This window comes from Prionailurus viverrinus, chromosome C1 (genome assembly GCF_022837055.1).
Source record: "Prionailurus viverrinus isolate Anna chromosome C1, UM_Priviv_1.0, whole genome shotgun sequence".
Classification (NCBI taxonomy): domain Eukaryota; kingdom Metazoa; phylum Chordata; class Mammalia; order Carnivora; family Felidae; genus Prionailurus; species Prionailurus viverrinus.
The window spans coordinates 29,736,962-29,761,644 of NC_062568.1; the positions used below are offsets into that span (position 1 = coordinate 29,736,962).

General features: G+C 36.4%; 1 protein-coding gene and 1 long non-coding RNA gene across 5 annotated transcripts in view; one reads left to right on the forward strand and one right to left on the reverse strand.

Moving 5' to 3' along the window:
• The window catches only part of ORC2 (origin recognition complex subunit 2), a 44,128-nt gene extending 20,222 nt beyond the window's left edge, over window positions 1-23,906 (forward strand). For all 4 annotated transcript variants that reach the window (XM_047871542.1, XM_047871541.1, XM_047871540.1 and 1 more), the window contains 11 exons: window positions 1,367-1,427; window positions 3,556-3,749; window positions 4,766-4,864; window positions 7,814-7,923; window positions 10,178-10,310; window positions 11,088-11,184; window positions 14,368-14,514; window positions 15,355-15,526; window positions 18,851-18,912; window positions 20,033-20,151; window positions 22,154-23,906. In XM_047871542.1, the coding sequence (XP_047727498.1) occupies window positions 1,367-1,427; window positions 3,556-3,749; window positions 4,766-4,864; window positions 7,814-7,923; window positions 10,178-10,310; window positions 11,088-11,184; window positions 14,368-14,514; window positions 15,355-15,526; window positions 18,851-18,912; window positions 20,033-20,151; window positions 22,154-22,240 (1,281 nt within the window). In that variant the 3' untranslated portion in view covers window positions 22,241-23,906. The remainder of the gene's footprint in view (window positions 1-1,366; window positions 1,428-3,555; window positions 3,750-4,765; window positions 4,865-7,813; window positions 7,924-10,177; window positions 10,311-11,087; window positions 11,185-14,367; window positions 14,515-15,354; window positions 15,527-18,850; window positions 18,913-20,032; window positions 20,152-22,153) is intronic.
• On the reverse strand, window positions 10,160-22,158 carry LOC125172911 (uncharacterized). The gene is made up of 3 exons (XR_007154867.1): window positions 21,173-22,158; window positions 11,066-11,158; window positions 10,160-10,290 (listed from the first exon to the last, which is right to left on the reverse strand). It is a non-coding gene; the product is annotated as an uncharacterized LOC125172911 (long non-coding RNA).
• Window positions 23,907-24,683: the final 777 nt, after the last annotated feature.

Below are 24,683 nucleotides of genomic sequence, written 5' to 3' on the forward strand. Positions count from 1 at the left end.
ATAGGGCTTGAGGATCTGGGCTTAAAAGGTTTAAGGCATGACTATCAAGATGGGGAATTGATCTGTATTAGACAAAATTCATTACATGTATTTGAGGATTGGTGGACGCAGTAAGGAGAGGGTCTTGAACTGCATCTTGATGAATGAACTATTATGTGATAAGCTGTTTGCCCTGTTGAGTAATCTATTATCTTGATTGGAGAACAGGTTACCCAAATTGTCTAGGTAAATCAGTTTGCAGAAATTTCTGTAGCAAACACTGAAGTAAGTTATAGCCTTACCTTTTTGAGCAAGAATTTTCTGAAACGGTTATTTTGACATTGGTGTTCTCAGACCTGATAATTAAGCTATATGGAGGCAGCCTGTCTCAACTCACAGTCTTGAGATGAGCTTAGTAGGACATGACCTACAGTTTAAAAAGTAAGAGACTGTAAAATAGAAAATTTCTATTTTGTAAGTATTCGTTATAATTTATTTCAGTTATATAACTGTGCACATGTGTACTGGATCAAGATGGCAAAATGTAAAAACATTTTTTAAGGATCTGGATCAAAAAAGTTTATGTTATATACTCATTGGGCTCAGTTCATTTATTATAATACTGTTCTTAGTATTCCCAAATCAGAATTCATTAACATTTGAAACTGGCACCAAGAACCTATCACAAGACAACAGACTTAAGTTTTTTGTCCCAATTTCGTATTGCCAAAATAACACAGGGTACTTTATCTTTTTATCAGTATTGTTAAAAATTAACTTATATACAACAGTGGGCATTTTAATGTGCTAGCAGTTTACTGGTATTTAAGTATCATATTCTGTGAGGAAAAGAAAAATAGACTTTATACTTCTGTAAAGAATTTAAAATTTTTAAAATAATGACATAAAATGTATAGATCTCTGTTTCTCTCCTCCTCAAAGAAGGTAATACTTTACCACCAGTAAATTGCTAACACATTAAAAGGTCCATATGCATAGGTGTTCCTATTTCCTTGCTTACTCATTATCACTGGATATTATCCACTTTAAAAAAAATATTTTCATCTGATGGGTGAAAATGGTTCAAAAGGCCCATATACATTTTTTCTTTACATACTTTATAGATGTCTGGCATTCAACTTGTAGAATCACTTTAAAGAATCCTTTGGAATTTGTTGTATTGTTTTGTTGCTGTACCGTTTTTTCCTGACAGATTAATTTGTCATTGTTTTCTACTTCTAGGAACTAGGCTCATCTAATTCAAAGGGAGTCTAATGAAAAGAAAATATTTTTCTTCTTTTCTAGCCTCTTCCACTCATCCATCATTAATTTCTATGTCATCATTATTATTTGATAATTGAAACTATGTTGCTTTATTTTTAAACAGAACAACGATAAAAGCGAATTTCTATCAACAGCACCTAGTGGTATAAGGAAAAGATTAATAGGTATGTATTTCTTTTTAAACAAGAGTTTTTTGGGGCAGTTGGCTAGCTCAGTCAGTTAAACATCCAGCTCTTGATTTTGGCTCAGGTCATGATCTCACGGTTTGTGAGTTCAAGCCCCGTATTGGTCTCTGCACTAAAGTTAAATATTTCAAAATCTGAAATCTGAGCTATTAGTGCAGAGCCTGCTTGGGATTCTCATTTTCTCTCTCCCTCTCTCTCTGTCTCTCTCCCCCTCTTTCTCTCTCCTCCCCTCCCCCTCTTTCTCTCTCCCTCCCCCACTTGCTTGTGTGGACACAGTCTTTCAAATAAACTTAAAAAAACAAAACAAAACTGAGTTTTTATAAAAAGAAGCACCTAAACGAGGAGCAGTAATAGTTAAGTATATAGGTTCTAGTCTTAGACTGCTTGCTTTTTATCTTCAGTCTGCCACTTAGAGACCTCTCTATGCTTGTTTTTTTCATTTGCAAAACAAGGACAATAATGGTACCAGCCCCATAGTTCTGAGAGTAATGGGAATAAAAGATGTCAAAAGTACTTAGTATAGTGCTTGACTTTAATATGTGCTTAACAGGTGTTAGCTTTACTGTCTTTTTTTTTTTTTTAAGTAAGCTCTGCACCCAGCATGGGACTTGAACACCCCAAGATCAAGAGTCGCATGCTCTACTAACTGAGCCAGCCAGGCACCCTCCTATTAGTATCTGTTATTGTCACTACTTAACTTCTTTTCATGAAAAGATATGTTCATTTCTTCAAGTAAACTATAGATTCCTTCAGGCCAAGAACTCTCTCTTGTATTTTTAACTCCAACACTTAATACTCATGTCTTTTACATTATAGTCAATAGATATTAAGGTTAGTTAAAATGTCTCTCCAATAAAATAACACACCTTTTAGGGTTTTTTTGAGACAGTTTTGTAAGTGGTTTTATTGATTTGCTTAGAAATTTTATAATGAAACCAGTTTAAATATTCATAGTTGTACTGAATGGTATACAAAGCCAAGTAAACAGACATGGTCCTGCCTTCTAGGAAATTAAAAGTTATTTTAAGGGTGCTTAGGTGGCTCAGTCAGTTAAGCGTCCAACTCTTGATTTCAGTTCAGGTCATGATCTCACAGTTCATGGGATTGAGCCCTTCATTGGGCTCTGTGCAGACAGTGGAGAGCTTGCTGGGAATTCTCTCTCCCTCCCTCCCTGCCTCCCTCCCTCCTTCCCTTTCTCTCTCTCTCTCTCTCTCTCTCTCTCAGAATAAATAAACTTAAGGAAAAGCAAAATTATTGTATCAACTCTGGGATGGAATGTGCCTATGTATTGATAGTTTTTATAGTAGCTACCATTTATTGAGTCAGGATGGCGTTTCCAGTATAGGCAGCAACAGAAAATTCTACGATAATGGCTTAAGCCATAGACATTTAATTATCTCACATCATGAGAAGCCTAGGGATACACAGTTCCATGGTTGAGTTAACTCAACAGTGTTGTAAAAGACCCAGGTTCTGCCTGTCTTCTTGCTTTGCTACCAGCATTTTTCACCTTTTGGTTTGAATGCTTCATATTGCAAAATGGCTTCTATAGCTTTAAGCTATTGGTATAAATAAATGGCTTCCATAAGTGAGGGAAATCTTTCCCAGAAGCTTCTAGCAAATTTTCCCTCAAGTTTCATTGGTCAGAGGGTTACGTAGCCAATCCTAGATGCAAAAGAGGCGGGAATACAAGTATCTGGCAAAGGAAAAGATAATTACCATGATTATTTATCCCTTAGGGTGAGACACATTGCCACATATTACAAAACTATTCTGTTAGCAAGGAAGAAGGAAAGAGAATGATACTAGGTATGACTGGCATTTTCTGCCACAGTTCCTGGGTGTCAGGCATTGTTAGTTGCTTTATATACATTTCAATGTAGTCTTCACAGTGGTTCATTAAATTAGGCACTTTGAGCCTCATTTGATAAATGAGGGAACTAGTGCTCAGAAAACTTTATATAACTAGCTCTGGTGAAATCGTCAGCAAATCAGGACAAAACCAGAAGTGAAATCTCTTATTTCAAAGTCCATGCTCTTTCCATTACCCTTCAATGCCTCTCTTGTCAGACTGTCAAATTTTCCCAATTGCTTTTTTGCCCCACAGTTCCAAGGTCTCATTCTGACAGTGAAAGTGAATATTCTGCTTCCAACTCAGAAGATGATGAAGGAGTTGCACAAGAATATGAAGAGGACACTAATGAAGTCATATTGAGCCAAAAGATTCCATCTCAGAATAGAGTAGTTTCAGCTCCTGTTTGTAAAGGAACACCTTCTAAGAAAATGAAAAGAGATAAAACAGTAAGTGGAGACTTTAATCTTAAAGAAAAATTGTGCAGTATCTTAAAGATAAACTATCCTAAGAAAAGAGATCCAAATGGGGGATTAATATATTTTTTTCCTTTACTTTTTTATATTTTCTCAGTCTTTCACATAAGTGCCCGTATATATTTGTGTCTATTTCTGAACTTTCTGTTCTGGCCTGTCTGCATCCATATTCATGTATCAATGCCATGTGCTAAAGCTGACATCTCAATTCAGTTGTATAAAAAATGAGCTTTTAAATAAATTTTGATTGGATAACTGGAAGCAAGACTTCTCAGTGTATACCTTTTTACATAGTTTTGTTTTTGTAACATTGTTGATATGGTCAAGTCAGTTTAAGTAGTAGGTGAAGTGGCTGTGGGTCCATGTTGAGTTGTTTGGAAGAACATTGTAAGCACCATGACCTGAGGAAAGGCTAATTATCTGGTGTTTGGTGTAAAGAAACAGAGCAATGTAGGAAGCCTACTGCTTGAAAGGTTTTCCATCCCTTCTTACCACCGTGGAGGTTAGTCTAGCCCCAAGTTCGTGGAAGAAGTAGTAAGCCATTTTACTGGAATGGTAGGCAGCTCTTTTTTTTTTTTTTTTTTTACTCTGCTGTTGAGTTCTTCCTCATTTTCAGTTCCTTAGCTGTACTAATATTAACAGATTTGCTAGGACTGTGAGGCAAAATGAAGGTCCTGATCGTTAGCCACCTCTCCCCCCCCTTTTTAAGTCTAAATAGAAATTTTATGTTGGAACTTAGGAATCATTTTTGTGAAGACTACTTCAATGTAGTCATTTCTTTTAACTTTTATGATCCTAAGAGTTACTCAGTTTTACTACTAGAATTAAATAGAATTAAGTTTGCTTGGTCCTTAATCTGTATTATCGCTGCAAAAAGAAAATGCTGCCAAATATTTCACATATCTTATCTTATTCTGATATTACTGTCTAGTTTTGATATAAAATAAATATCTGAAACTAAGAATTGATTTTGCTCTATCCACTTTCAGAGTGATTTAGTAGAAGAATATTTTGAAGCTCATAGCAGTTCAAAAGTTTTAACCTCTGACAGAACACTACAGAAACTGAAGCGAGCTAAACTGGATCAGGTATGTTGCAAGAAACGTTACTTCTACATTTTTTTTTTTTTTTTATTGTGAGCTAAAAAATATACTGCATAAACAGAAAATGTGAAGAGTGAGTTTACACAAGCAGAATTATTATCCTGATAAAGTGAAACACAAATTAATGTAACATAACTATTATATGTTTCATTATATGTAAATGGTTCAATAGATTTGAATTCTGTTTGATATACTATAATTACATTTTTTTTCTCTACTTTATCATTTCTTCAGGATTTATGATAATCATCAGGGCCATAGTTTTTTTGTTATCCATTAGCATTAATCTCTGTTATTCTTTAACTCATATTCATTGAACTTCACACTGGTCACAAAATAAAGACCTTGACCGGACTCTTTTAGTTACAGACCTTTAGTTACAAAGAACAGAGGGAAGCTGCTTCTTGATATTATAGAAAACCTGTTCGGTACAGTAAGATAAAGTAACTATATACTATGGTTCTGGTATCTCATTTAATAAAAAATACCAGTTTTTGAGGTATTTTGACTGAGGGTTTTGACTGGTATGTCCCTAACAGAGAAGACAGAACCCATCTGAGAAAGTCTTTGAGGAGAAAGTGGGGTTGATAATCTGAATCAAGAAGAGATGATTGTCATTGGCTCAAAGAATATTGAGACTTTTGGGGCGCCTGGGTGGCTCAGTCGGTTGGGCATCCAACTTAAGCTCAGATCATGATCTCACGGTCTGTGAGTTCGAGCCCTGTGTGGGGCTCTGTGCTGACAGCTCAGAGCCTGGAGCCTGCTTCAGATTCTGTGTCTCTCTCTCTCTCTCTGCCCCTCCCCTGCTCATGCTGTGTCTCTCTCTGTCTCAAAAATAAATAAAAACATTTTAAAAAATAATAAAAAATGCTATCTTAAAAAAAAAAAGAATATTGAGAATTTTTGCAGTTTTCGAAGGTATACAGGGCTTTTCACAAGAGTTTTCAAGATACGGAAAAGAGGAGAATATAGAGTAAGCTGCCATGAGCTGGAAGACATGATGCTATGTGGTTGTTTTTGTCTTTGTCACCTGGTGTATTGGTATTGAGACTCAGATCAGAGACTGATGAAAATATATCAAGAAGCCAAGTTGTTCTAGGGAGGAGATGGCACTAACATCTACTTAGTGCATAGATTTCTGTATAAGCAACATGGGAGGATAAATGGGTCTAGAGTCAGAACAGGACTTCATAGGACTGAGAGGCAGAAAGACCTCTATTAAACACCTATTACCAATAATGAGGGAGGGGAAGGTCTTTCAGTGATTGTAGACATAGCTAACCAATATAGTCTCAGTAGCATGTATCATTCAGCATTTATGTTTTTTTTCTCATGTCTGTGGGTCAGGTGGGGGTTGGCCGATCAAGGATTTGCTCCATATGTCTCTCTTCCTCATTGGACCAGCAGGCTAGCTGAGGCATGTTCTTCTCATGACGATGCCAGAGATGTAAGAAGTGGAAAAACACAAGACCTCCTATAGCCTAGGCTCAAAACTGACCCAGTGTCACTTCTGCCTTGTCCTAGTGGCTGCAAAAAAAGTCAAAGAGCAGGGAACTAGGCTCCACCTCTTTAGTGGGAGGCAAAGTCACATGGCAGAGGGTGTGGATATAGGGAAATGGGAAGTATTGGGGCCAATAGCGTGATTCTCCACAGACACTAAAGTTTGAAAGTAAAGTTTATAGATAACTTTCCGGAGTTCACATTCAAGTGTGAGTATGCTCTGATAATTTGCTATAATTGACCTCTGGAAATGATACTAGTGCTTCATCTGCTTTTTCAGAGCTCTAAACTTCAGAAGGAATGAGAGAAAATTTTTAAAACTACCCACTTACCAGTTACTTAGAACTTGTCCTGTTTCTCTTTAAGTGTGTGGATAAGTAAGACCTAAATAGACCCAAGTGCCTGGGATGTTAACTGCAATTCTAGCCTTTAGTATTAAAAGGATATTTTAGGGACACCTGGATGACTCAGTCAGTTGAGCATCTGACTTTGGCTCAGGTTGTGATCTCACAGCTTGAGAGTTCAAGCCCTGCGTCGGGCTCTGGGCTGATGGCTCAGAGCCTGGAGCCTGTTTCGGATTCTGTGTCTCCCTCTCTCTGACCCTCCCCCATTCATGCTCTGTCTCTCTTTGTCTCAAAAATAAACAAACATTAAAAAAAAATTTTTTTTTTAAATAATAAATAAAATCTTTTTTTTTTTAAGTTTTTATTTTTGAGACAGAGAGAGACAGAGCATGAATGGGGGAGGGGCAGAGAGAGAGGGAGACACAGAATCTGAAGCAGGCTCCAGGCTCTGAGCTGTCAGCACAGAGCCTGACGTGGGGCTCGAACTCACGGACCGTGAGATCATGACCTGAGCCGAAGTCGGACGCTTAACCGACTGAGCCACCCAGGCGCCCCAAAAATAAAATCTTAAAAAAAAAAAACAAAAAAAACCTTTGCCATACTTACCAAAGATGGATTTGTTAGAAGTAGCTTTGATACTTAGAGAAGCAGTGATACACGTTTATTTTATTAGTGATAATGGTGAATTATAAAGAAACTTTAATGTTTTTCTGAGAATTCATATTGTTACCTTAAGCTTTCACATTTCTTCAAATTCATAGGTTTTAAAAAGTCTGTCTGGATTTGTTGTCAAAGCTGGGAGGCAGGTTTAATCATCTCTTTATGGTAATGATCTTTTTAGAAATTAAAGCCTTATATTTGGAATTTATAATCATAGATATGGTTCTAGACAAAAAGTTTTAAGAAAACAAATACTTAAACCGTAAATTGTATGTGTATTCAGTTGATGCACTCATTACCAAGCCTGGTTAAAGTAATATTTCCACTAATGGCCTCTTCTAATGTCTACCTCTAAGGAAATATTTTTAGTTTCTGTTGATTTTGATGTATGTGGTTTGAAAGTGATTTTCTTCCCTCTTTTTTTTTAAAGCAAACTTTGCGTAACTTACTGAGCAAGGTTTCTCCTTCCTTTTCTGCTGAACTTAAACAACTAAATCAACAGTATGAACAATTATTTCATAAATGGATGTTGCAGTTACGGTAAGTACTATTATTTACATGTCTGTGTTAAAATCAAAGCAATCGGACATTTAATTTTCTTTTTGCAATCAACTTGATATATTTTTACATATAAAATTATGAAAAAAATAGGTGTTTTCCTAATTTGATGACTCAGATGTAGAAATGTCATATTGTATGACTCATCACAGAAAATCTAGTTTTCAAGAAATGTGTCTAAGTTTATCATATATGAAAGCCATTGGTAAAATAGCCTTTATTAGAATTGTTATTACTTGTAAAAATATTGAAAAATCTAATCTGTCAAGACTGATAAGATATATCAATTAGATTTTTTTCTTTGTTTTTAAGAGAGAGCGCAGGGGAGGGTTAGAGAGAGAAAGAGAGAATCTTAAGCAGGCTCCACGTTCCATGTGGAGCCCCCATGTGGGGCTCAGTCCCATATCCCTGGGATCATGACCTGAACTGAAATCAAGATTCGGACACTTAACCACCTGAGCCACGCAGGTGCCCCTCAGTTAGATTTTAATCCAGTTTTCCACAGCAAAATTTATAAAAAGAATATATATATTTTTTAATCTTATTCTGTATTCATGTGCTATAGATCTTCAGGTTTTTATCTGTCCTATAAATACCATTTTACCATTTTTAAATTATTTCTTTGAATATTTTTTGAATTTTACCATTTTTCAGATACCTCAGGTTAAATTTCAAATTCCCATTAAAACAATTAGAACAATGATTAAAATGAAAACTTTCTTTTTTTACTATAATTACTTTCACACTTTTATTAAAAAGGATCTTAGTATAAGGAAGTGCTTAAAATGTATGGTATTGTACATGTATACTCACAGTTACATAGTCATAGGGATAAATAAGAAGTCAGGTCCACCAAGCAGTAAAACTAGAAATTGACACAATTTTCCTCAATTGATCCTGACTTTCTTTTGCCAGTAATACATCAAAGGGTTATGCCTATCTTCATTGCTAGGACCTCAGCTTCTCCTAATAACTTTTTATAGATCTGTTCATTATAAATTTGTAAAGTAGCTCTTCACTCTGATCCCATCCCACAGCATCCACCAGTTCCTCCTTCCAGTATGTCAACTCTGATAACTTGTTTGACTTTGCTTCCCAGCCTGTACCTCATTCAGCTACTTAACAGAATTGTTGACTCTCTGAATTCCCTTACTTTTTTTTCTGGTGCTGCTACCTTGCACCATCTGTCTCTACTTTGGGGGTTATTGCTTTTCTTCTATCCTAGGCTCCCCTGCATTGCTACAGAGCATCACATAAATACTGTTTCTGATAGACTTCTATAAACAATCATGGAGTTGAGTTTTAGCTTGACCCCTAGGTGCTTGGTGTTCTAATCTTCTCATTCACTCTCTGGGCTTTGGTTGCTTTTTGCATGTGAATAACTCCCATGATTTCTCCAGGCCAGCCCAGATCTCACTCCTCATCAGCATATATAGGTACATCAGTGTATATTGGAGGGTTTCCATGTTGATGTCCTGTAAATAATTCAATATATATAAAATTTAACTCCTCTTAAACCCCTCATTGCCACCTGCCCCTGAAGCCTGGCACAGTGAAAGTCACTTCATCCACATAGTTGCCTAGGCAAAAAAAAAACAAGTTATTTTGAAATATTCCCTTTCTCTCACCTTCTACATCTAATCACTCTCCAAATCCTATTGATTTGACATGTAAAGCTCTTGATAACTTCTGTTTTTCTCCATAACACCTAATTCAAGCTCATCATCTTTGGCAGTTTTCCCCTTCTTTTGTGCATTCGTCCTATTCAGCCAGGGTGAAAATATCATGCTGCTTTCCTACTTAAAATCTTTCAGTTAACACCTGACTAGTTACTGTTAAATGGTCATTGTCCTTTAAATAAAATCTAATGTCTTAGTTGACTTAACAAGACCTTTGTGATTTGGCCTCTGCTTACTTTTCCTATTTAATCTATTAAAACTCAGCTTCAGCCTGTACAACTGTTTAGTGCCTTGTGCCTCCTGTTGTTCTCCCTTGCCTCCAGCCATCCATCACCTGAAAGGTAATAAGAGCTGGAGAGAAAGTTACTGATGCTGGACCTGTAAGTTTGGTGTATAGATAATAATAAAATTGCACTTTTACCTTGTATAAGTTGAGAATCAGTGTAGTTCTTTAGTCATCCTAGTTCTTTCTGTATTTTTTATAAACTTAGTTAATTCTAAAAAATTAAGTAAGAGGTACTGAACTTTAATTTCATGAATGCTATCTTTCCTAACAGCCTGGGGTTCAACATTGTGCTTTTTGGTTTGGGTTCTAAAAGAGATTTACTAGAAAGGTTTCGAACCACTGTGCTGCAAGATTCCATTCATGTTGTCATCAATGGCTTCTTTCCTGGAATAAGTGTGAAATCAGTAAGTTTCAAAAATGTTAAAAGGAGCAACATTATATCCCCTGCCATTTGATACCCATACCATTTACATTCTGGAACACTGAAATTTTTTTAGCCTTGACACTAGTAGGATTGCATAATGCTTAAGATCATGTGTTGGGACTCAAGGTTCTAGCTTTGAAACCTCATCTCTGAATTTCCTACTTTGTAACTGATAAATATAGTAAATCTTAGAGAAATGTTGGTTTTGTTTACCAAATACCAACAACAGTACTTTTGTGAAGGACAGGATTACGGAAGACCTTGATTTTATTATTGCTTTTATGTCACTTTGGTACTCTAGTAAGTAATAGTTTGTAGTTTTATAATGTATCATAGGTCAGTTTTAGTGCAAATGCTTGTGTCCTTTCATCATTTGAAAACAAAAACCTTTTGGTGCTAGATATTAATAATGCAGTATTCCTTTTGAAAAGTGTCTTTAATGTGTGTATCCCATTTCCTTTGATAAATATATAGTTTTCGAATGTTTCCCGTTTTGTTGGAGGGGGGTTATTTTTGCTACCCTCTTATCTTTATGTCTTTGGTATTTTTCCATGTTTCATTTTTGCCATAACTTAATGCCAAAAATGCATTTGATATACTTAAGTACCAGAAGGATTTTTTAAGTGGTTTTTTTAGACTTGATAGGAAATCTAAATTCATTTTTAACTTATAAGAAAAGATTGATTTGCTAGTTGTATTTATCCTATATGACAGAATAAGTAGTAATTGATGTACCTCTTGCACTTTTATGATATAGATCCTGAATTCTATAACAGAAGAAGTCCTCGATCATATGGGTACTTTCCGCAGTGTACTGGATCAGCTAGACTGGATAGTAAACAAATTTAAAGAAGGTAACATGAAGTAGATGCTCTAGTTTTAGGGTAAAGCTAAGCATACACTTACTCATGTACAGATAGGAGGTCCCCAATTTAAAATGGATTGACTTACCACTTTTGATGTTATGATGGTGCAAAACCAATACACACTCAGTAGAAAACCATACTTGAAATTTTGCATTTTTAATCTTTTCCTGGGCTAGGGGTATGTGGTGCTGCACTCCCTTGTGATGCTGGGCAGTGGCAGCAAGCCACAGCTCCCCGTCAGCCACATGACCATGAAAGTAAATAACTGATATAACCATTCTGTACCCGTACAACCATTGTTTTTCACTTTCGGTACAGTATTCAATAAATTACATAGGATATTCAACACTTTATTATAAAATAGACTTTGTTTTAGATGATTTTACCCAACTGTAGGCTGTTCTGAGCACATTTAAGGTGGGCTAGGCTAATCAACAAGAATGAAATCTAACCATTTGCATTGACATGGATGGAGCCAGCTAAGCAAAATATTTTGCTAAGCAAAATAAGTCAATCAGAGAAAGACAAATACCATACGATTTCCTTCCTATGTGGAATTTAAGAAACAAAACAGATGAACATATGGGAATGTGGTGGGGGTAAGAGAAGAGAGGAAAACAAACCACAAGAGACTCTTAACAACAGAGAACAAACTGAGGGTTGATGGAGGGAGGTGGGTGGGGAACGGTCTAGATGGGTGATGGGTATTAAGGAGGGCACTTGTGATGAGCACTAGGTGTTGTATGTAAGTGATGATGAATCACTGAATTCTCCTGAAACCAACACTGTACTGTATGTTAACTAAAATTTAAATTAAAAAAACTAAAAAGGTGGGCTAGGCTAAGCTATGATGTTCAGTTGAGTGTATTAAAAGTATTTTTGACTTCAATTTAGAATGGGTTTATCAGGATGTATGCCCATCTGAGACTGAGGAAGCTCTGTATTATTCTGTACAGGGGATTATTTCAATAACAACACTTCTCTCAATGATGATTTAGATTTCTCAGAAGTAATTTGCCCTTTCTTTTTCCATCAACTTTTTTGTGAACTTCACTTACCTAACAGGAAAGAATTACTCCAAACACCTTGAATTTGTATAACCAAAAGCCTATTATTTCAGAATAGTTTTCAGGTTTTACTTGGCCTGTGTGAAGTACCCCCAGTTGATACATGCATCTTTGGTATTTTTATATTGTTTAATATTTTTATAAAACACTTTTCTTCTTTATTCTCAGTAAATATTACTGCATTTGAATAATTTCATATACTAAAATCTGCAGAATGGAAAACATTTTTTTTTTTTTAAATAGGCTACATGTCCAACACAGAGCTCAGTGTGGGGCTTGTACTCACGACAGTGAAACCAAGACCTGAGCTGAGATCAAGAGCCGGACACTTAACTGACTGAGCTACCAATGCACCCCTAAAAGCATTTTTTTGTTATTCTTTTGGTGTGAGTGTTTTGGCTATGTGAGCATTTCAGAAAACTAAAAACAAAATTATTTAGGATCCAACAATTGTCACTTAGTTACTACTTAATAAAAAGGAGTAACTTAAAAAAAAATAAAAGGAGTAACTTAATCTGATAGAGAATTTTGGTATTGTTATAAATTGTTTAAAATAGGTGTCTGAGTCATTTTTCATGTATATATTCATTTATGTAATGCATATTTGGTTATTTATATAAAATATATTTGGGGGCGCCTGGGTGGCTCAGTCGGTTAAGCATCTGACTTCAGCTCAGGTCACGATCTCGCAGTCCGCGAGTTCGAGCCCCACGTCGGGCTCTGGACTGATGGCTCAGAGCCTGGAGCCTGCTTCCGATTCTGTGACTCCCTCTCTCTCTTCCCTTCCCCCGTTCATGCTCTGTCTCTCTCTGTCTCAAAAATAAATAAATAAATAAATAAATAAATAAATAAATAAATAAAATATTTGTAATTATATAAACTATAATTAAATAAAAGTTTTCACATATGGGTATATAATTTGAATATATGTAACTAATTACATAGTTCATAAATATAGTGTAATGCATATGATGTAAACATATAATTTTATATAATTATAAAATAGAATTATATGTCTATATAGAATTTAAACACTATTGATTATGGTGGCTTCTAGAATTTAAGGAACCTTGGACTTTCAAAATGTTCTCAGAATCTTTGTTGCTATAGTCTCTCTTGTCCCTCTAGCCCCAGTGGGAGAGAAATTTACTTACTCTAGTAGGCTTATTGTCCATTATAAATGCTAAATGTCTCATTTCTTACCAACTCCTGAGAGACTTACCAGTGGCTTTTAAACATATATAGGACTTCTTCCATCATAAGAAAAGGTTTACCTGATTCTGCTGCCCTTCGACACTGTTTTATTTTCTTGTTTCAGTGATTTCAGAGTTTTTGAAGACATGTCATGCCTTTTTACCTATTTCCTCAATTTCTTGCTTCTGTGCTACATGAACTATATGCTTGATTACCTGTGTAATTTTCTTACTAAACACAGTTGACCTTGGCTCATCCTTTATCTTGATCTCTGCAGTAATTAATGGTGTTGACAGCTCCATCCTCCAAATTCTTCCTTCATTAACCTTTATGATACTGTTTACTTCTCTGACTTTCCTGATGCCTTGAGCAATATCCTAAATTTCACTCCCTCCCCTTTTTTTGTCTTCTTTGGCTTTTATGATAATCAGGGTTTTCTATCTTGCCTTTTAATGCCTGGTAAGAACTGTGTGTGTGTGTGTGTGTGTGTGTGTGTGTGTGTGTGTGTGTGTGTGCGTGCGTGTGTGTTTGTGTGTGCGCGCGCGCCAGCTCTACTTCTGCCTTGCAATGCAACATGCACTGATTTACCTCCAACCCAATATGCATCTTGCACTATTTCCTGTACCTGATTAAAACTGCTTTCTTTATGATGTGATTTGAGCACTAACCATTCCAGTTAAGTGTCTAACCACCCAGTCCCCACTGATTTTCAACCAATTTCCTTAAAACTTTAATAATATGTTGCCTATTTTTGAGAGACTGCTATCTTCTCAAATATATTACATACTGCTATGCAGTAGTTACCCTTGTCCTATACTACTTTGATACTTTTTAATTCACAGGCATTTTTTGTTGTAAGGACTTTACAAATACTCCTTGTAAATAATAACTGAGTTGTCTTTCCTTTTAGATTCTTCTTTAGAACTCTTCCTTCTCATCCACAATTTGGATAGCCAAATGTTGAGAGGAGACAAAAGCCAGCAAATTATTGGACAGTTGTCATCTTTACGTAATATATACCTTATAGCATCTATCGATCACCTCAATGCTCCTCTCAGTAAGTCTTCCCTTCTCTTTCTTGAGATACCAGTCTTAAAAAATTTTTTACTATTGTAAATCAACATTTTTATTGTTTTTTCAGTACACTTTTTTTGTTGCATGCTTAAAGACATGGGTTGCTAAAAATAAAAGTGTCCTCAATCTGATTTAGAGCATAATTCTTGGAAATAAAATTCAGATTCTAGGGGCGCCTGGGTGGCGCAGTCGGTTAAGCATCCGGCTTCAGCCAGGTCACGATTTCGCGGTCCGTGAGTTCGAGCCCCGCGTCGGGCTCTGGGCTGATGGCTCAGAGCCTGGAGCCTGTTTCCGATTCTGTGTCTCCCTCTCTCTCTGCCCCTCTCCCGTTCATGCTCTGTCTCTCTCTGTCCCAAAAATAAATAAACGTTGAAAAAAATTCAGATTCTAAAGGGGGTATTCATTTCATGAAGGAGGAGAGGCCCAACTATTATATTTGTCTTTTTCTACTCTTTGTAAGTATTGCAACATTGATTTTATGCATTTAATTCAGAGACTTTGTGATGATCCTATAGAAAAAAAAATGTTTAAAACACAAAAAGAACAGTGTTATTAAATTTTTTCAAAAGAATGCCTTGGTGTAGCACTAATATATTTTACTTGTATTCAGCATACAAATAAAGATTCAGATATAGATGTTGACTGACAATGAAATTAGATTGTGAGGTACTGATTTGGATGGAAAAATGGCAAAAATGAAAATTTTTTAGGATTCATTTATTTCAATGCTTTCTCATTCTTTCCACTTCCTAGAGTGGAATCTAGTAACATGACAGTATGACAATAATTAATAACTCTTGTTTTCTTTAATCATATGCCATAGTGTGGGATCATGCAAAGCAGAGTCTTTATAACTGGCTCTGGTATGAAACTACTACATATAGTCCTTATACTGAAGAAACTTCCTATGAGAATTCTCTTCTGGTTAAACAATCTGGATCATTACCACTGAGTTCTCTAACTCATGTCTTACGAAGCCTTACCCCTAATGCAAGGTAAGAATTAAAACTACAGTTTCTTTTTAAAAACTCCATACATTTTAAGACATGCAGTAGTAGGTTTTAATGGTAATAATAAAGTCTCTACTTAGTTTGAAGGATTAAGAGAAATAGTAAAAACTAGTTGGCAGTACTGGGTTATGCAATAGGCAGACTCCTCAACTGTAGTGTCAATATTTTTTTTTCTGAATTTTTATATTTCTAAATTTTTTTTGAGAGACAGAGAGGGCACAAGTCAGCGAGGGGCAGAGAGAAAGTGAGAGAGAGGGGGATAGAGAAGCAGGACTCACCCAAAGTGTGGCTAGAACTCATGAACCGTGAAATCATGACCTGAGCCACCCAGGCACCCCATTAATTATTATATTTCTAAATAAGACATCTCAAGATAGTGGTCACTGGAGGAAAAAGAATTTTGATTTTACTTAAATCTGAGGGTTATTTTTAATTATATACTCAACATTCTGATTCAAACATGGGGCCCTTCACATGAAATAATTCATTTGATCCTCACAGCTACTCTAAGGTAGATAGCAATGGGCAGAGATTTTGATCCACATCTGCTGGGCTCCAAAGCTCTTGCCCTTTAAAGATCTTTGTATAATGTCTCTAGTGGAGCCCTTTCAGCAACCCCACCAAGAGGTGAATCTGAATTAAGAAATGCTAAGAAAAGCTGGATATGGCATAAACTGGCAAAACATAAAGGGCATGATAACCTATTGAAAAAGGCTTTTAGTACCAGTTCCCCCCCCCCCCCAAAAGAATAGAATTCTAGAGCAATTTTTAACAAGATGAAGTGTTTGAAAACAATAAACCCTGTTAAAAATAATTAAGATTTGAAAAGATGAAAAATAGTGTGTTCTTGGATGAGTGGACTGAACATTATAGAGGTAGCAAGTGAGAATGTATTGGACCTATAAATTAATCCAAACATCGATTTTTTCTTGTGTTTTAAATTTGACAGAAAAATGCAAAGTTTCTTAAAGCAGATGAGACTAGCAAGGTCTTTTTTTTCTCCCAAGAGCAATGGACACATCTAGTCAGGATGGTACAACAGTTTTCACACTTTTAATTCATCCCCTTTTGTTCCAAACACATAGCATTAATAGACAAAATATAAAAGGACCAAAGGAAAAACAAAAAAAGATTATAGCCTGACTGAAAATATGAACATCTCAATGAAGCAATCATAGAGCCGTGAGAGAATGGAAGCCACAGCCCAGCTGTGTTCTGGATGTAAGAGCAGCAAAGGCAGTTGGGAGTCTGACTTATGTGGGGTAACAGTAGTAGGACAATACCACGTACTGTCCAGACCCAGACATTTCTGTTCAGGACAAATGCTAAACCAGACAGGATGGTAGATATGAAAAAAAGCATGTAAAACAATACTTTATAGTACTGTAATACTTTATGTATTATGTAGTATTGTAATACTCTATGCATATGTCATTATGGTTAAATTTTAAAATGTGCACAGAAATGAAAAATACCTAATTCAGGATAGTACAGACTGTATAAAAGAAGGGAGGGGAATAACTAGGGGATGGGATAGGCAAAAACTTTCATCTTTTCATTCTAGAAAAATTTTTCCCATTTATTTTTCTTGTATGTGTTTGCTTTTTTAAAAACTTTTGGAGTATTCACAGAAGGCTACAAAGAAATGTCCAGGAAAGTCCTGAGTACCCCTTTCCCAAATACCTCCCATCACAGTGCAGTATTAAAACCAAAACCAGACATTGGTAAAATCCATAGAGCTTATTCAGTTTTCACCATGGACATGTGCACTCATTTGTATGTGTGCAAGTGTATGCTTATAGCCCTTGCAGTTTAGTCACATGTGGAGCCTTACATAACTATAACCACCACAGTCAAGATACTCAGCTGTATTGGTACCACAAGACTCCCTCATGTTAGCCCTCAATTACTGATTTTAATTAATTTTGTTACTCTGTAAAGCTGCTTTGTAGACCTGAAGATTAGTATTGTATTAGTATTGAAATATGCATTAAATTGGTATCTAATCAAAATTTCTATTAAATTGCAATAGAAAAAGGTTTCAATCTTCTTATGCTTACTGTTAATGGACTGTTGCAAGTTGCTGTGTATGAAGGTGGGAATCCATACAATATAAGTACAACGTTAAATAGGACTCTGCTCTAAGGCAAGCAGTTTTAGTTTTTAGCTTTAAATGTCTATGTATTAGCCTCCAACGCTTTTTTTTTTTTTTTTTTTTTTTTTTTTTTTTTTGAGAGAGAGAGAGAGAGAGTGAGTGCGAGTCGGGGAGGAACAGAGAGAGAGGGAGGGAGACACAGAATCCGAAGCAGGCTCCAGGCTCCGAGCTGTCAGCACAGAGCCCAATATGGGGCTCAAACCCACGAGCCGTGAGATCATGACCTGAGCCAAAGTCGGACGCTTAACCGACTGAGCCACCCAGGTGTCCCTGATGCTTTTTTTTTTTTTTTGTAACTATGAAATTTTGTTTCATTCTGCAAACTGCTATATCATTTAGTGTTTACTTAGTATGAATGTGATAAAAAAATCTTAACATTTAGCTGTGTAGTCAGTGGCAGTATCTAGTTCTAACATGGTCAGATGATCCAGAAACACTTATGTGATTATTTTCTGGATCATCTTAAAAATGAAAATGTAAAGATTTAAAATTTTTGCCACACCCAAGGACTCCTGAAAATCTCAGGGTGTGTAACATGCTTCCAGCCCCATAATTCGACTTTGTGCAGTCTCCTGTAGAAATTGAGATGAAAGAATATGTACAACTTAATGTGGAGCTATTTTTAATAAAATTGGAAGTAAACATCCAAAACAGGTAGGGCAATGGTAACTGTGCGGTACACGATATGACAGATGAGCAGCCATTAAAAATTTAGGAAGACTTTTTAATGATACGGGAAAATCAGTAAGTGAAAAGGTGAGATATAAAATGGTATATACTATATATAAATGCATGAATTTATGTTTCCACCCTGCTTTATTCCACAAAGATTTGAGAAGGCAGCATACATAAATATGATTTCCACATCAAATGTTTGTGGTTGTTATTTTAGGGTTATAGGATTAATATTCTCTTTACATTTTATTATATATTCAAAATTTTCTAACCTGAACCAACCTGTAGCCTTAAGGAAAACTCCTAGATTTTCCTTAAAAGTCTATAAAAAAGCTTCTCTTTTTTAAGTAGGCCAGGTTCCTTGGAGAAAAGAACAGAAGAGAGTATGTATAAGCCAAGTATTTCAAATTATCTTTGTGTATTTTACTGTTACCTTTTAATGTTAACGTTCTGGATTTGAATTTTTTTTTTTTCCTTAGGGGGATCTTCAGGCTACTAATAAAGTATCAACTGGATAACCAGGATAACCCTTCTTACATTGGTATCCAATATTTATAATATTAAATTGTTTGACTTTGTTTCACCCCATAAATTCCTTTTTCTGGAATCTAATAATAGCACTGCAGTGTTTCAAAGGAGCAAATAAATGGTTTGGTCTGTGATCACTTTGTCTGCCACATAGCACATTTTCAAGAAGCCCCACAGATAACACCATTTAACGCACTGTTTGCCAATGCACATTGAAAGACCCCATCTGGCCGCCTTTTTTTTTTTTTTTTTTAATGTTTTATTTATTTTTGAAAGAGAGAGAGAGCAGGGGAGGGGCAGAGAGAGGAAGACAGAGAATCCCAAGCGAGCTTCATACTCACCGTCAGTGCAGAGCCCACGAGCCTCAAACTCACAAACTCTGAGATCGTGACCTGAGCCGAATTTAGGCGCTTAACCAACTGAGCCACCCAGGTGCCCCATTTCCGGCCTATTTTTAAATTTCCTATGGTAGTAACTGTGGACATGTGTCTACAGATAACATATTTCATATGCTGGGCATCTTAGCAGATTTTCTTCCCCTTGGGTAAAACCGTTAACTTAGATAAATATTTTAATAATCGTTCAGCTCTCCTGACTTACTAGTTCCTTCTTTAAAAGTCAGCGTTATTCACGCGTTTAAAGCTGCCCAGAGTTAGGTTTTACTTGGTCAGTTGACTACTTTCAACCAATCAGTTCTCTTTAAAAATAGATATATCTAGGGGCGCCTCAGTGGCTCAGTTAAGCGTCTGACTTCAGTTCCGGTCATGATCTCACAGCTTGTGGGTTCGAGCCCCGCGTCGGGCTCTGTGCTGACAGCTCAGAGCCTGGAGCCTGCTTCGGATTCTGTGTGTCTCTCTCTCTCTGCCCCTCCCCCACTCACACTCTGTCTCTCTCTCTCAAAAAATAAATAAAACATTAAAAAAAAAATTTTTTTTTAAATAGATATATCTAAGTCACGGTGTATAATAATTAAGTTTTCTCTAGTTCGTTTCTTCCAGAGGTACTTAAAACTGACTACTTTGGTATACTGTGGCAATAGCACTTTTTTTCTGTGTTCTTTGGAATGGGTAACCATATATGGGGTGACGTCTTAATTGCTAACTTACGTTCACATCTCCTTTTGAACTCTCTAGGACTTTCTTTTCAAGATTTTTACCAACAGTGTCGAGAGGCATTCCTGGTCAATAGTGATCTGACACTCCGGGCCCAGCTAACTGAATTTAGGGACCACAAGCTTATAAGAACAAAGAAGGTGAGACTGCTGTTACAGATTATATGCCAGGAATACCTTATCTCTTGTTTAGTTAAGGATAAGTATGCCTTTGAGTCGACTTTAGGAAACAAATAGAGGTTCCATGACGGGTCACAAGGATCTATTTAGGCCATGTACCATTTAAGTTCTATAGATTAAGTTCTATAGAAAGAAGTACTCAGCTTCAGAGCAGAAAACTTAGCCAGGGTAACAGACCATTAGAAATATAAGTCAAATAATTGTATTCCCTTTTCCCTCTTTTTCTTCTACCACATCACCAACTGAGTCTACATGGAGCACTAACTACATATCAGATATTGCACTAAGTATTAGGATACAGTAGTAAGCAAAAACCGAATTTCTTTTGTGATGGAGCTTAAAGTCTAATGGAGGAGATGGGCATTTGTCAAATAATCACACACATGTCAATTTTTAACTGTGGTTAAGTCCTATGATCAGAAGGGTATATGGTTTTGAAAGTGTAATATGTGAATCCGACCTAATTATGGTTATCAGACTACTGAGCTGAGATCTCGAGGAATATTGGGAGATAACTGGTCAGAGAAAAACAAGGCCAGCATGGCACAGAATGAGAGGCTGAAAAGACAATGGTATACTGCTTTTAGGCCACGGAAAGGACTCTAATCTTCATTTGAAGATTAAGGCGAGTCATGAAAAAAATTGTTCTGACTCTGGTTATGCAAAGTGGAATGGGGCAGGGTGAGGTGGGAATTGCTAAAAGTCAATTCCCAGAGACCAGTTAGGAAACTGTTAGTAGTCTGGGTGAGATGATGGTAACTTGATTAGGATGAAGAGAGAAAAGGGGTTGGAATCCAGATATACTTAGGAGGTAGAACTGACAAGAATTGATAATAGGTTGGATGTGAGAACCAAGGGAAAGTGTAAAGAATGATTTCTGGTGCCTGGTGTGCATAACCAGAGAGATGGTAAGATCACTGGATGAGAAACATTTTTGGGTAGACAGATCATAAGTTTGTGACTGCAGTATATTTGAACTTACTCTTTAAGATTCTTTCGAGATTTGCAAATGGAGATGTCAGCTAGGCAACTGGATATCCTGGGACAAGAAACCAGAGGAAAAATTGGGCTAGAGATAGAAGACTGATCCTTGCATATTTAGGTTGTAATGGAAACCAGGCATTGGTAGGACTATCATGAGAGAGGACATACAGTGACATTAGGAGGCCAGGAACTAAGTCCAGAAGTGTGACATTTAATGGCTAAGTAAAAGATAAGCTTGTAGAGGTGGGAATAATAGCCAGACAGCCAGGAAGAAAAACAGGATATGATGTCACAGAAGCCAAGAGAGGCATGTTTTAAGAAAGAACAGTCAGCAGTGCCAGGTTCTGCAGACAGGCCAAAAAGATGAAAACCAACAATCTGTATTGGACTTAGGAATAAGGAATTCCTTGGTGGTCCAAGCAAAAGTTCTTTTGATGACATATAATGGTGGTAGTAGCTAGGTTGGACTGGGTTGAGTGAAAGGTGAAGAAGTGGAGACCACCAAATATTGATGATTCTTCTGGAAAGGTACAGAGGTTGGGTGATAGAAATGAGAGTCTAGTGAGGGTTATTTTAAAAAGGTGAGATACCTGGGGGACACCTGGCTGGCACAGTCAGTAGAGCATGGAACTCTTGATCTCAGAGTCATGAGTTCAAGCTCCACGTTGGGGGTAGAGATTACTTTTTTAAAAAGGGGATTAGGGGAGATACCTGGATAAAAGAACCAAGAAATCAGTATGTAAAATTCTAGAAAGACCAGGAGGGCAAAGAAATCTACTTACTCTCCAGTCTTTCCCACTATGAAGTGGTTTAACTATGAATTCAGTGTATTTAAATATATATGCCTGCCCTTTTGCCTTAATCTTTACATTTCCATATTTATGTAAAATATTAAATCTATTTTTCTGTTTAACCTACAACAAGATTCACATATATCTTTACAAATGACTAACATCCAGGGTATTCTCACATCTTTTAGGGAACTGATGGAGTAGAATATTTGTTAATTCCTGTGGACAATGGAACATTGACCGATTTCCTGGAAAAGGAAGAAGAAGAGTCTTGAAGCTGCCCTTTACTCTTCTTCTGTAGAAGGGTTGTTGGACCCCAGCTGCCACTCCTCTAAAGTGTTGTGTTTACATCTAACATTAGACTCTTTTTTCCAGTGTATAAGACTTAAAGTTAGGAGGGGGAATGTCATCGATTAGAACCTTGATTAGCCTGGCTGGTGTACCATCTCTAGTACTATGCAGTGGTCCTCAAGTAGGAGAAAACGTGCCTTTCATTCATTACCTCTCTGGAGACTTCATGCTGGAATGAACAGTGTGCTCAGGGACTATTTGGAGCTGGTTGTTTTTGAATTCTTTTATACTAGAGATGATATTATTCCTAATTTTTTGAGGGCCTTTTAAACACCCCCCAGAGCTGACTATTTGCAAATGTGTTTATTCTAGAGTATGGAAGTACAAAAACATTGGCATCACATAAATCTACTTTATTTGCTCTTCTGTCAGAGCTGATGAGTATAAAGGAGAAGGCAGATCATCTCCCTGTTCTTGAAAGGCTTAACAAAAGGTGTGTAAGACTGGGGAAGAGTAGGTGATGTCGCTTTCTCCTTTTGGAGTTAGATTACATGCTGGTGGGGGTAGGGAGGAAGAGGGCATGACACTATTTCTTTGGGACAGTGGGAAAAGCATAATGAGTATATAAGATGTGTACCCACCTTAGAAAGCACATGAACAATATTCATGGTACTTGGAACAATTAATATCTGTGCCATCATCCTCATGACACAAGTGAGAAGCCAGGCTACAGAAACACAATTCTGAATTACATTTTAGTCATTGTATTCAAGAAAACAGAAAATAAAAATTCAGTTATTCTTCTATTGACATTTTTTCTTCAGTAACATGCAAGTGAGTAGCATATAAATGGCTGCTTTAATCTTGATTTCTCTATCAAGTAGACCTAAAACTCACTGTAAGACTTTTCAGTTTTTTTCTTAAAGTAATAATTTCAAGCCTTCGAAATATTTACACAAGTCTTTTTCCTTAGGAAAGAGAAAAAGGCTAACCTTGGCCACTGGTCAGCTTGTAGTCTTCACATACTCCCTTAAAATTATTTCACACTTGGAAAAAAATTCTTCATTGAAATACCACTGTAATAAGATAGGAGTGAAAAATGCTGATGCAGTACATACTTTAACTTGTAAACCCCTTTCATGAAAATATTTCCCTAAATGCTCAGAGTTGGAAGTCATTTATTTGTGCCATCTAATTAATTTTGTTAAATCCACATGAGAGTTTAGTCTTAAATATAATCAAAATATTTAAACAAATTTGTACATGAATTTGATTCTAAAAATTTTTGTCACCGAAGGATATTCAATGAAAAGTGAGTTTTCCTTCCAGTCCCTATGCCAACCAGTGATAGGAGTTTATTCCTCCAGAGGTATTCTATGCACATGGAAGAATATGTCTATATCTCCTTTTAAAAACACAAATGGTAGCATATGATTCGTACTGGTTTGCACCTTGCTTTTTTTGCTTCATGTCTAGTTTATAACTTATAGTATTATAAAGTATATAAAATCTTTAATGACCTAATATGCAAGTTTTACATTTGCCCTTAAATATCTACTGGTTTATTTTTATAGTTTTTGTGTCCATACTACTTGCAAGCAGTTATGTGTCAATAGTCTATTAATAAATAAAAAGCCAATTCGGATAGAATCATTTTTTTAGTACTGATTTTTTACTAAAAATAATTAGAAGTCCTTCAAATATTTTATAAGTGCATCTTACAGACCTGATGAAGATCTTAGCAGAATTATTCTACACTCTTCATTTACTTGTTTCAGTATTGATGTTCCTTATACTGTCAGTGAAGAGCTTGACTGCTAAGGCTCCAACTTCTGTTGTTACTTGCTTCTGACAAGAAATAACAGACCCAGGGGTGCCTGGGTGGCGCAGTCGGTTAAGCGTCCGACTTCAGCCAGGTCACGATCTCGCGGTCCGTGAGTTCGAGCCCCGTGTCAGGCTCTGGGCTGATGGCTCAGAGCCTGGAGCCTGTTTCAGATTCTGTGTCTCCCTCTCTCTCTGCCCCTCCCCCGTTCATGCTCTGTCTCTCTCTGTCCCAAAAATAAATTAAAAAACGTTGAAAAAAAAAAAGAAATAACAGACCTGAAAAACTTGATTTTTTCTGGCTGCTCTTAATAAAATGGCCAAATAATACAGGCCCAAAAAAGGCACAAGGGACGTGGAACAGGCATTCTTACACTCCACAACAGTTGATACGACGCTGAATCCCTGATGCAGAGTGCACTAAATCAGCTCTTGTGATGCTCTAAAAACTGACTTTCTTAGCATGTTTGTCATTTTAATACATGAACATTTCATTCATATAAAATCAGTTTAGGAGACAGCTAATAGATTTCTTTTCTTTATCTTTTAAAAAAGTTACTTACTTTAGAAGTCTTTGTTGTCCCCCTGATTCAAATGTGGAGCCAG